This window comes from Choristoneura fumiferana, chromosome 15 (genome assembly GCF_025370935.1).
Source record: "Choristoneura fumiferana chromosome 15, NRCan_CFum_1, whole genome shotgun sequence".
Taxonomy (NCBI): Eukaryota; Metazoa; Arthropoda; class Insecta; order Lepidoptera; family Tortricidae; genus Choristoneura; species Choristoneura fumiferana.
This window is the reverse complement of record NC_133486.1, coordinates 5,911,960-5,925,233: the sequence shown is the minus strand read 5'-3', so window position 1 is coordinate 5,925,233 and position 13,274 is coordinate 5,911,960. Positions and strand designations below refer to the sequence as shown.

General features: G+C 39.1%; 1 protein-coding gene across 1 annotated transcript; it reads left to right on the top strand.

Moving 5' to 3' along the window:
• The first annotated feature begins 890 nt into the window (after positions 1 to 890).
• On the top strand, positions 891 to 10,232 carry LOC141435579 (uncharacterized). The gene is made up of 7 exons (XM_074098305.1): positions 891 to 1,000; positions 1,369 to 1,572; positions 2,487 to 2,555; positions 4,431 to 4,478; positions 7,330 to 7,785; positions 8,783 to 9,025; positions 9,361 to 10,232. Exons 1-7 carry the CDS (start codon positions 970 to 972, stop codon positions 9,600 to 9,602), a joined length of 1,293 nt encoding a protein of 430 aa, XP_073954406.1. The 5' UTR covers positions 891 to 969; the 3' UTR covers positions 9,603 to 10,232.
• Positions 10,233 to 13,274: the final 3,042 nt, after the last annotated feature.

Sequence of the window (13,274 nt, the reverse complement as noted above, 5' to 3'; positions counted from 1 at the left end):
AAAATACTTACAACCAAATTTTATTTTTGTTGTAAATTGATTAAACCCAAATGGAATATTGTCGATTGTAGAGGAGCAAAATTAAATAAGCAATAAGTGAAAGTATTGAATATAATGACCCGGATAACTCACGTCTTAAATCGAGTTTAGCTCGACATGTTTCGGGCTAATCCGTAGCCCTCGTCTTCGGAGCAACGCGACTCAGCGGCTGCTGCAACACGCACGCTGAGTCGCGTTGCTCCGAAGACGAAGGGCTACGGATTAGCCCGAAACATGTCGAACTAAACTCGATTTAAGACGTGAGTTATCCGGGTCATTATATTTAATATGAGTGAGTCTCACGGTAGTTTCATGTTCAATAAGTGAAAGTGTTTAAATCAAGTCATAACTTAATATGTAGGCCCAAAACAATGATTTCTGGTGGAACATAATGTTTACAATTCGTCATATTTCTGAGTGGAGGTATGTTAATACATGTGGTCGTCTTTTTTTCGGCATACATCAAATTTGTCAATTTTTCCATGATACAAGATTATCTTTTCGAAGATATTCAGGATGGACAAGTTTCCTTGTTGATGTATTTCAAATTGTAATTTTTCTGCTTTGGCGTGTAATTTCGAGTAGTCCATTTTCCATTCGCACCATTTGGTGCATTTGTGATTTGACAGTAAATCGAATTTTTCTGAATCTCGCTTCCCCCCTTTTATGAGATTGGATGAGATTCGGTTCAACCCCCTCCACCCCGAAATTTCTCACGTAAATTAATACGCCCTCATCCCAAAATACCAGGTCTGGTATACAAGTCCGAATCGTACTCTCGTACTGAGGATTCCGTACAAATTTAAATAGAAGAGAAAAATAAGTGTGTCAAACATAATTAATAAAGTCAAGCCCACCGTGACGATTAATCAGAAATTTAAACACCAATCCATGATTATTTTTGAAGTCTATTGATTCATCGATTCTGCTATGACGGTTATATTGTGTTTTGTGTTACTATGTAAGTTATTATATATTTTTTAATATAAGAGGGGAAAACGAACGTGCGGGTCACCTAATGGGTAGCAATCACCGACGCTCATGGACACCCGCAACAGAGGGGTATCACAGCGTTGCCGGCCCCTTGAGAGACTTATAAGCTCGTTTAGTTAGATGTAGATACAGCTCATGGTATTTATCGTTGAAGGTATTTTTAAAATAGCATGCCCGGGTCAAAGAGGCGGGAAGAATTCACTCTATCCCGTGGGAATTTTCTAATGTCGTCGATATTGGAAAAGGAGATTGACGCAAATTTCAGTTTTCTAGAGCCAATTCAGAATAGGTGACAATGCACCCCCGCGCAGTTTATTTAAAATCTTTTTTTTTCAGTCTTTAACCCTTCCAACGCTGAATTATCAAATAAAACTTCACAAATAAAACCACTGAGTTGCGAAGCTAGCATAACATGTCCGGCGATAGTGGCGCCGCTCTGTCTCCGAGTCATAAGGAAGAACCAAACTGAACCGCTGAAGAAGTCAATTCACATCGTGGTGGTGAATAAATGCGAGTTGCAGTATATGAAATGTCATCAGGGTATTATTTTTTTCCTATTACATATCAGTGACAGGCGTTGTACCTACATATATGTAGTATGCTTGCGCGTATGTTTGATTGACGACCGGATAGCCAATTGGTTAGAGCAGGGTTACTCAAAGTGGGGTACGCGAACCCCTGGGGGTTCGCTATTCGACGGTAGGGGGTTCGCGACAAGGTTTAGTGACTCCAAAAACCACCAGGCTGCAAGACTTGCAAGATGATTAAGATTGGTTTTTGGAGTCTTTTTGTATTTTTTATTTTTAGTTTCTCCAACAGTCAATTTTATTACTTTCTTTGGGGGGGGGTTCGCTATCGTTTAGAAACTTTAACAGGGGTACGTGGAGCGATAAGTTTGAGAAACACTGGGTTAGAGAACCTGACTACGAAGCTTTTTTTTAAAATTATTTATTTACTCAAATAAAAAACAAAAGAAGTACAGAAATACTTATAACTATAAACCTCTGCCAAACTGCGTAGCAGTTTGTTGGCAGAAAGTGTAGAACTCTCATTCACTATTTTTAATAAGTACTTTAACACTATGCCGGCTGCGCAGGCGCGGTGCGCCGCGGTCCTTGGTTACGTATTTATTTTTATTTTTTAACTTGAAGGTGGATTTAAGTATATTCTTGAGGTCCCGGGTTCGATCCTCGGTTGGGGCAGTGAGAAAAATACGAATGTTTGTTCCCAAGTCTTGGGTATTTAATATATGTATTTAATTTACTTTAGTAGATATGTTTATCCGTTGCCTAGTACCTATTTACCCGTAACACTGATTTTTTGGTATTAGGGTACAAAATAATATAAAAAAATAATCCTGGTGCAACGCAAACAGATCAAATTTATGAAATTGTAAAAAAATATATATGGAAAAAAAATATATATCTTATAATTTTTGATTATTTTATTGCCAGATGTTGAAGCAGCAGTAGTGCCGATGAAGAACTGTGAATCTGGACACCGCAAACCATCGATGCCTGTCGGTTGGTGATTTCCCTATAGTATACAAGCCTTAGGGCCTGTTTCACCACTTGTCAACTAATTTTAAGTGATATCAGTGATGCCGTTTCTGTTTGTTTTGTCCGAATAAACAAAGACGGCATTACTTTTATCTGACACTTAAAGTTAGTCGACAAGTGGTGAAACAGGCCCTTATACTATGAAGTTAGAGTATCGTATACGTCGTCCCGCTCACGATAATGTTTGTTTTAATATATAAAGGTGATTTTCCACTGGCGAGGCGAGACGAGACGAGGCGAGATGAGAATTGAAATTTGTATGCATTCTCCGCGGGCGCCGCCATACAAATTTCATCTCGTCTCGTCTCGCCTCGCCAGTGGAAAATCACCTTTCTAGGAGGAAAAACAAGTAGGCGGGTCACCTGCTGGAAAGCAATCACCGTCGCCCACGGACATCCATAACTTAAGCTGAGTTAAGTTATGAGTTGAGGGAAGCTGAGTTGTGTTAGTTGATTAATGTATTTAGTAGGAGTGTGAAAAAACCGCATTCAAATCGGTCCACCCGTTTAAGAGGTACGGTGCCACAGACGGACACACAGACACACAAAGCGGTCAAACTTATATCACCCCTCTTTTTGCGCCGGAGGTAAAAAGGACGATACGGTATGAATTTCGAATTTGGGATACGCTTTCATACAGTTATTTCGTGTTGGTTAATATACATCTTTATATCTGGGCTTTATGTACACTGTGTCTCTACCATGAGGCTTCAAATGCAAGGTTCGATTCTACTCGTGACACCATAGTAAAAGAGGACAAGTAGGTCCACTCCGACCCTTTAGGAGACTTAACTGCCTACTCCGGCGCGGACGCTTAGGGTTGTCGACGTCTATTTTAGATTAATTACCTACCGGCAAATATATTTTGTACGAAAGTTAACTTAAATTGTCTAATCGTTAAATTATTATACTAAATTAAAAAATATTATTTATAAATTCGCTGGAATGGTGATGGCGACTGTATACATACTACTCATGTTTACCTACACATAATACTATTAACTATATTGTTTATAGGTACAGGTAGAGTCATTCACGATGACGCGTGCCGTGGTTCTTATTACAATACCATTAATCACCATTTCGACGACCAGATGGCCTAGTGGTTAGAGAACCTGACTACGAAGCTTGACGTCCCGGGTTCGATTCCCGTGTCGGGGCAGATATTTGTATGAAAAATACGAATGTTTGTTCTCGGGTCTTGGGTGTTTACTATGTATTTAAGTATGTATCTATCTATATAATTATATTTATTCGTTGCTTAGTACCCATAACACAAGCTTTGCTAAGCTTACTTTGGGACTAGGTCAATTGGTGTGAATTGTCCCGTGATATTTATTTATTTATTTTATTAATGGCTAATTTTGACAAAATCACACGTCTACGTGGATGGCACTAGGTCTAGATGGTATCAATTATTTATTTAAGTGTCCTTGCACGAACCTATAACACTACACTTATATACCACTAATTAACAGCTATACCTAATACAAAAAATACGTAAGTACGAGTACGCGAACGTAAAAGGTGATCATCTGAGGTGAGCGCAAGACGTGCCAGCTAAAATCGAGACATACGGCGTCGACGGCAGCACAGCCTTGACTAAAGAAAACTTAATCCTCCTTAAATTATCAGTGTGTGCGTGCGGCGGGTGCGTGCGTACCGGCGCCAACCGGCGCGCACACAATTAAGCCGCGCGATGTATTTCTGTTCGTAGTGAGCCTACTTGTTCTCTTTTACTATAGTGACACCCTGTATATACTGAGTATACTATGTAAAGTGTCGCATCTATACTTACCATAACGCTGCAAAGGAATTAAACTTATGTTTTTTTCTTTAGGTTTGGCAAAGAAGAGAGTGAAACGACAAGCAGATCTAAATCCACCAGGTGGGATTGTATCTTAATTTAGCTGTTATTTTGCGGAGGTCCATATCATAATGTGCAACCCTTTTATCCTATTCCGCAACGGCACGTGTATGTCAGGTTAACCGTTGTTGCACAAAAACAGAGAAACGAACAAAAATACGCCGTGCCTTTTTTGATTTCCGTTAACTCCGGCAGATGGCGGAATTTATTGATAGATACTTGTAATTTATTTAGGTACCACGTAAAACTAAACTTAAAAAAAATAACAATAATTATATAATTTAATTATTATAATTTTGTTCAAATTGAATAAAAGATATAGAGTTCATAGCCATTGTGTTGTCATCTCTTTAATGATCATTCGAAGTTAACGGAAATCAAAAATTACACTTTGTATAACAAACGTTAAGATGTACACTTGAACCAACTGAATTGTGACCCACTGTGGAACCTTATCGTAGAAAAAGTCATAGTGACATCGCATTGCTTGACAAAGGAATTAGTATGACATTTACTGTGAGAACGTTCTATGGTGGGCCAGGAATAAAATGGTTCGACACATAAGATAAGTCGGCATTTCGACTACACAGTGGAAATAAACATGCCTATGCTGAACGAGCGAGGTATGGTTGTGTACACTACACAATTTGGAGGTATTTTGGCGTTTAAAGCTGGACATTTTTGCGACGTTTCTTTCAAAGAAAGAAAGAGAAGAGAAGATAGAGTAGGCCACTGCTGCTTTTATGCCAAATTGCCACTTACTGCCAAATGTGTTTTACATACACGACTTTTTTAACTATTTTATTAGGTAATTATAGCGATTAATCAGTTATGAATTAAACACGACGTTTTGGGTTTTTTAACCAAAACAACGCGACCGAAAATACGCAACTCATAACTCTAAAATTACGTTCGTTTGGTCTCACCCATAATCTAAGTGAAAAGCAGAGTGTAAAACTCGAGCATTGAACCCATTTTCCCCTCGACGTGTCTATCCACCCTCGCCGTAACGAACGCCTCGGGTAAAATGGCTCGTTTTATGCTCGTGTTGTACAATCTACTACATATTTGGCCTTACTCTAAACTAAAATATGACGTTAGTATGCTTTTCTAGCATGAGCTAGACTGTGTTTTATGGAATGGAGTTTATTCAAGGAGAAAATCTTATAAACAATCATCATCATCATCATATCAGCCATAGGACGTCCACTGCTGGACATAGGTGTAAGGATCATGTCATGTTTATTTTTCAAAGTCCGTAAAATACTTAAATAAAAGTTAACACCTTTTCACTTCTTCAATATTTAGTCTTTTTTCACTTCACTATTATAATAAGTCGGTTTACAATTACGGGTGGCGCAGCGCGCCCCTAGCGCCGCACGAGGCATCGGCACTGGCAGGGTCGCCATGTAAGGAGGCGGTACGAGGAACAAGTGAAACTCACGGGTGTTGTGTAAATATTGTCTATATTATAAAGCCTTAGGTCTAACATATAGTCTAAGTCAGGGTTTCTTAAACTGTATGCAGTCACGGACCACTTTCACAATTTAAACAATTCCGCGGACCCCTGTCAAAATTTTTTTTTGGAAATTTCCTAGTAAATAGGTTTACAGACTGACCCTTTATACATACTCTCATCTATGACTGACCTACTGTGGACTCCTGACACACATGCTACGGACCCCTAAGGGGTCCGAGGACCCCACTTTAAGAAACCCTGGTTTAAGTTGTATATTTTGTGAGAGTGTGTGTGTGAGGCGCAACTCACACTACATAGGCCTACCCTGATATAGACCTGCATTTACTTCGGTTGAAAGCAGCTTGTATGCACCGTGAACCCGCGGCTTAACCAGGTCACCCGTCCGTCTCGTTGGTGGACGTCCTACTAGTGTTAGTGGCTTGTTAATATTTTTAAAGTGATTTACGCGTTTTGGTGTAAAAAGCTTCTATTGGATAAATCATGATATTTGGGATGGCGAATTAGCTGTAGATACGTAAGTATTTGTTTTTTTATATCAGTTTTGTTTGCTTGGCGGAGCTTCTATTTCGTGTTGTTTAGACGCTTCGCGGACTCAGCTAACCTACCCTCGCCTAAAAATAAAAAGTGTGCTGAAAAAGTTGAAGTGAGTATAGTAAAGTTTACTTATTTGGCTTTTGATGAGTTCTACGGGATTCTGTTACTTAAAAAAATAAAATGGGGAAATATTATTTTTTCTCAATTTTTTTTTATCCCCGAAAATCCTCTTTTTGCATTATCTAACCTAAGTTTTAATGTAAGTAAGCAAACATTTTTCGTGACTTTTTAATGTGAAGTATTTTTTCAAGCAAACTAAAGTACCTAATTGAAACCTGTCAGCATTATAAAGGTGCTTATATGTGTCGCACAGTTGCTGTCTTGCACGTGTTGTGCTGAAGTAACAAGTTAACTTTTTTGTTCATGGACATGGACCTCCACAAAATAACGCCTGATTTAATCAATAGGGAATATACAAGCATTTTTATTTCTTTATATCTTTATTGTTTGACGAACTGAGTAGTGGTAGAGTTTTTTAAAATCATTTTCATCATATCAGCCATAGGACGTCCACTGTCGTACATGGGCCTCCCCCATAGACCTGTTGCTTCGATTAGAAGCGGCCTGCATCCACCGTGAAGCGGCTTTAACCAGGTCATCGCCCATCTCGTAGAAACGGTGCGCTTGCCGACCCGCGGTCTTCATTCGAGATTTTTTTGAATATCCTGGCCTCATTGACCTGGCCTTTTACGAACCAAGCACTTTTAGGAAGAAAGAAGACACAAATACAACAAAATTTACACAATTACGCACTAATTATTATAAATACCATTGACATTTCTGTATGGGGTTTTTCAGGTCGTAATAATATTAAGGGAGTTTATCCCTTTGGGACGAGTTCATTACTCACTGCCACTAATAATACTAATGCACGGAGATTTTGGATACCAGTTTTAAAGGCAGCTATATGGTCAGCTAAAGCAGCAGCTAAAGCAGTTGCAACACATACAGTAAAAAAAGCAGCAAAAGAAGCGGTGAAAAAAGTTAAAAAAGAAGCGGTTAAGAAAGCCAAAAAAGAATTTAAAAAGAAAGCCAAGGAGGAAGCTAAAAAAAGAGCCAAAGAAGAAGCCGAAGAAATAATAGCTGAAGAAGCTGAAGAAATAGCTGAGGATATTGAGGAAAGATCTAAGCACATTGGGGAAATAGCTAAGCAAATTGAAGAAAGGGCTAAGAAAATTAAAGAGGTCAGAAATGTCATGAAACTTAATGCTAAATCTGTAAAACCTGGTAAAAATGACAAGGATGACCAAAATAGTAAGTAGAGTGTAGAGGCAAGACTTGTATTGTGGTTCAAATGGCTTGAGTTACTTAATCTAAAATTCCCCTACTAAAAATGTTGTGAAAACACAAGTTTGTTTAGCGAGCTAGAAATCCATTTTTAGGATTCCGTAGTAAGTAGGTACTTAAGGTATATAATCAGCGTAATTTTAAAAGAGATGATGCTTAGGGTTAAATTGACAATACAATACAATAAAATGACTTTTTATTGTACACCAGAAATAGTAAGCGATACAGAAAACAGGTACACAGAGAGAAAATTACAAGGTAATCAATAGGCGGCCTTATCGCTTAATTTTTATGAAAACTAAAGACAATACCGATGCTTAATTTAGCGTGATCAAAATTCTTGCGAGTTGTTCTCCTTGTGCTAAAACGTGGGAACGCCCGGATATTCAGCCAGTAATTCCTAAGAGGAATCTTTATAGTTTCACCATGTCCGTCCGTCCGTTTGTCCATGGCTTAGCGTTTTGACTGCTAGTGCTAGTGTATTGGGTCAATTCTAGGGTAGAGTCGTTTGCGCCTTAGCGTCTATGCTAAAAATCTGTAATTTTCCGTAAGCATTGTTAACCTCGTCGACAAAGTAGTATGTGGGATTATCTAATTAAAATAAAAATAAAATAGGGTGGTCCTAGTCAAAAAGCGAGGATTGTTTTTAAAAGTGTGGAGTATTTTTGCATAGGGCTTTCAAAAACATATAAGTTTGTAAAGACTATTTGTAGGGTTCAGTACCTACCTCAAAAGGAAAATACTCGTTGCGCAAGTCTCCTTAATTTTAAGCAATTTCGTATCTTAAGAAAACATAATATCCATCCATGCCAGCCTATAGCCCTATGCTGGGCACAGGCCTCCTTTCAGAATGAGAAGGATGGACCGTAGTTCCCACGCGGGCCCAGCGCAGATTGGGAACTTCATGCACACCATTGAATTTTGAACATAATATTCAAAATTATTTTTTAACAATTGTTTCCAGATCTAAACCGCCTCAAATTAAAAAAACCGAAACAGTCACGAAAACCACCAACGAAGAAACCGAAACCGAGACCGACGAAAGCAAAACCGACTAAACCGAGACGGACGAAAGCGAAACCGACTAAACCCAAACCGACAAAAGTTAAACCGACGGTACCAAAACCTACCAAACCGACGACAAATCAAGGTGGATCACACGATATTGAAGTCCCTGTTGAAGATCTTGACCGGGAAGAAGATAATGGTAGTATTTTATTATGCAAGTCAAACTAAAGAGAGGTTTCTGCTCAATCTTATCTTATTTGTTTGTAATTTTGCTGCTGGCGCTTTCTAAAACGCCTCAACTCTAAAAATAATGTTTTGTGTCTTACAAACATACAATTTTATTTACGAATGCGATGAAAAATATTGTTTGTCGCACGGGCTGTACTGGAATTACGAACATAGACCCATTAAAGCCCCAGTCTTCGACTTCGGGCTTCTAATACTCAATTATACTATTTCCCATAAAGCTTCACTCCTCCTCTCTCCTCCGATTCTAGATTCGAAAACATAGGTTATTCAAAAAGATATTTTCAGAATATAGCCAACTTAAGAAAAAAAGACCAACACGGAGAACAACAAAGAAAAAACCGAAACCTACGAAACCTAAAACAATGAAACCGAAAACGACGACACCAAAACATATTGAAACGACAAAAAATTCTAGTGGATCAAAAAATATTAATGTTTCTGTTGACGTATCCATCGAGGTTGTACATCCCACGGAAAAAAGTACTCAGGAAGACGGACTTACACTGGAAGAAGGAATTGGTACTTAATAATCTATATTAATAATTTCGTCAACGGGTACGGTAGACTCGAACGAAATGCACATGAAATTGAAGTGCGTAAAAAATTAGTCAATCCGAGTCGACAACTTGTAGGCGGAAAATTCGGATTATCGAGTATTTTCAATATAAACTTGAATTAATTACTAAGTATATAATGGCGTTGCGAAGTAAACATGTCAAAGTCATCACATCAAAGTGGTGTTAGTGTCACGCAAGTGTCACGTCATCACGTGTCACAGGTGTCACAGGTTTGCATTTCGTTCTCCATTGTGACCTCTTAAGGGCACCACACACGGTACGATTCGTCGATTTTCATCAGATCGATCGTACAGACGAATCGTACCGTATACGGGGCCCTTTTGGTCTAATTTCTTTGATTATGAGACAGACATCATAATTATTTGGGAAAATAAGATTTAGGAGAACTATCTACTGGTGAAATACCGATACGTAGGTTAGCTGTGAAAGTGTTTGTGATAATATTAAGGCTGGGAATATACGTCAAATTTTTCGATAAGTAGGTACGTACGACAGTCTTTACACTGGCAATTTTTTTTTTTCAAACATTATTATGAGTAGGTACATTTTACCCGAGCGAAGCCGGGTTTTCATCTAGTTTTACATTAAAACCAATCTAGCGGGGGTTCCCTCTATGAGTTTAGAATTCTTTCTTAAAAAATTCTTCTACATTTATTCTCTGTTTTATTTTACTAATATTTTCTATACTACCTAACCTACGTATTGTCTTATCTAAGTAGGAACAATTATAGTGCATAATGTATACTACTGTTACACATGCTCGTTACATCATGCTTGTACCTGCAATACCTGTATGCCACTAAAAAAAAAAGAATTATAAAAATAGGACTACTCTATAAAAAGTTATGCCTGGTCATGCATAAGAATCAGTGACTGATCCGATGTAGTGAGTTGTCCTACCCTTGGGGTATTTTTTTTCCAAATTTATATGGGACCACCCTCCAATAAAAAAAAAATCAAAATCGGACTACTCTGTAAAAAGTTACACGTGGTCATACATAAAAAAATTATATTCGCGTCGACTTGAGAACCTCCTTCGTTTTTTTTCGTCGGTCTCTGCGAAAACTCAAGCGAAACTCAGCGATGCAAGCCTGGGTTTGAACTCGGTAAAAAATGTTGTCCAGTACTTTGTGATAATCTAACTGACGAACAATATCTGATATTTATAATTAACTACTTAATTACTTAGAATTTTTTGAGGCACTAGTGCCTATTCATTCATACATTTAAAAAATATATACGCTTCGACTTGAGAGCCTCCTCCGTTTTTTTCGTCGGTTGAAAAGCATGCTGCAGTGGCACGTCCTTGTACACACATGCTAGTAGGTAGCATTTGCTCAATAGTAGCATGCTTTCAGGCTAGTAACTAATATTTCTACGGGGAAGTCGTATCTCATTCAGAATGGCACCCAAAGGGTCAACTAATTATTCTATTGATATTTTCATACCCATTAATGTGCCGTGGATATGAAAATGTCAATACAATAATTAAGTAGGTACCTATTACATCCGTTAAAAAAGTTAAGACTCGGGATAGTATGTACTGTTTTATCTTATGTAATTTTTTCTCAGGATATGAAGAGCTCAATGATGTCAAAGTCAGAGGTAAAATGGGTCATTGTATAATGGTTCGAAATGGTTCAGGGTATAATGGTTTAAAATGGTTCAGGGTATAATGGTTCAACAATGGAATCAACCTGCTGTGACAACGGATTGAGACCTTTCTCAAAAAGGGCAGGCAACGCTCTTATTAACTGTATAAAACAGAAAATACTACGCGAATACACAATTAGTACATTTGGAGCCGATCCCAGAATGAAATGGCTACAAAGCCGCTGCATCCGCTCGCTCAACGGGCCGCGTTGGACAAGAACTGAATGGCTGTAACACGAAACTCAGTTCGCGCGGTGACAAACGACGCTCGTCATGCTTAGCCGCTATGTTAGAAACGATATTATAATACTCATCATCTGTCGACAAATATACTTTAGCGTGAATTAGTTATAAGTAGCTAAAAATGAAACGCGTGCCAGGGTGGAACCTTTTCACTTTCATTACCTTGAAATATAAAATTTCTTCTCTGTATACTCTGTGGTGATCAGTAAAGAGTCATTGTGTGGTATTGTTCCTATTGCCTGGTACACGATTCAGTTTCCTACATTGTGAGTACTTAAAGAGAGAATAAAATATAGTATAATCATGTTGTATTTCATATTAATTTCATGCGAAACAAACAGACGATAATAATAAAACAATCAATGTACCATCAATGAAACACGTTGACGCAGAAGCTGCAGGGCTACTACGAAACTCGAAACTCGAAGTTCGTGGCGTGCGGTCCCTCAGCAGGGCTACTACGAAACTCGAAACTCGAAGTCGTCGTGGCGTCGTGTTCGGTCCTCAGCAGGGCTACTACGAAACTCGAAACTCGAAGTTCGTGGCGTGCGGTCCCTCTGACACTTATACTATTTAATACGAGAGCGAGAGGGACGGTACGATACGAACGTTTCGACTTTCGCAGTAGCCCTGCTGACGCGCATTGATGCCTCAGACGCGGAACAACTTCTCTAAGACTGTAATGTTATTTTAAAAACAACACAAAAAACTCCATTCCATAAAACACTAGATGTCTAAATAGGTTATACTACCTAAAACTAGACTACTGTCTAATACAGTACAACGTATTTATACTGAAACTCGCTGCCTCTAGCCAGTGGGTCACAAAGCAAAGCATTCCGTCACCTAAGGCACTTCTCTCACCGCCAGCGAGGAAACGATTGGCTATCGACTATTTTCTCGCTCAAGAAACGAACAAAAGATAGATCCTGTGTGAGTAAAAGAGACACATATATTAATAGTTGATCCGCTGGCTGTTCACACTGTCGCGAGAACTCGCTCTTACATCTTTTGTCGCAGCGACAAGAGCTATAAAACTCGCTGAGCAGCTATAGATACTCGCTCAGCGATGTCAGCTTGGCGGCGCCCTGCACGAGCGAGTCGAGTGGAGCGAGTAATCGCCCGTCGCACGCGAACACTCGCTTACAGCCGAGCGACAAAACTACACTCGCTTCTCGCTGCTCGCCCACTCGTTTCTAGTTACTCGCTCTACTCGCTTCTCGCTCATCGTCGGCGGTGGGACAAGTGCCTAAAGACGGCGCGGCGAGCAATTTCACCCTTATATTGTACATTCCTCCATTACGCACGAAGCGGTTTGCCTCTTTCATTATGTGGACGGCTAAGGAGTGGAACTCTCTGCCGAGGTCAGTTTTTTCCGGAACGCTATATAATCTGGCCATCTTTAAGGTCAAAGTGAACACCCTTCTAGGCAACGTGTACCATCTTAGGCCTCATCTTCGCCTTCCATCAAGAGCGAGGTTGAGGCCAAACGTAAGCCTATTTTTCTATAAAAAAGGAAATCGCGCTTGCACAGACTATCACGATTTCACAATCAAGGGTCAGTTTTTGTATAAAAAATCGTCAACAGCGTAGGGTGGCTCGTAATATCATGATCCAATACTCTCTGGGAAACTTGACCCTCTAAGCCTCCGCAGAGATGTTAGCTCTATTCGGGTAGTGCTAAGATTCATTTTCACTTCTCTGCTCTAAAGTATGTCAATATAG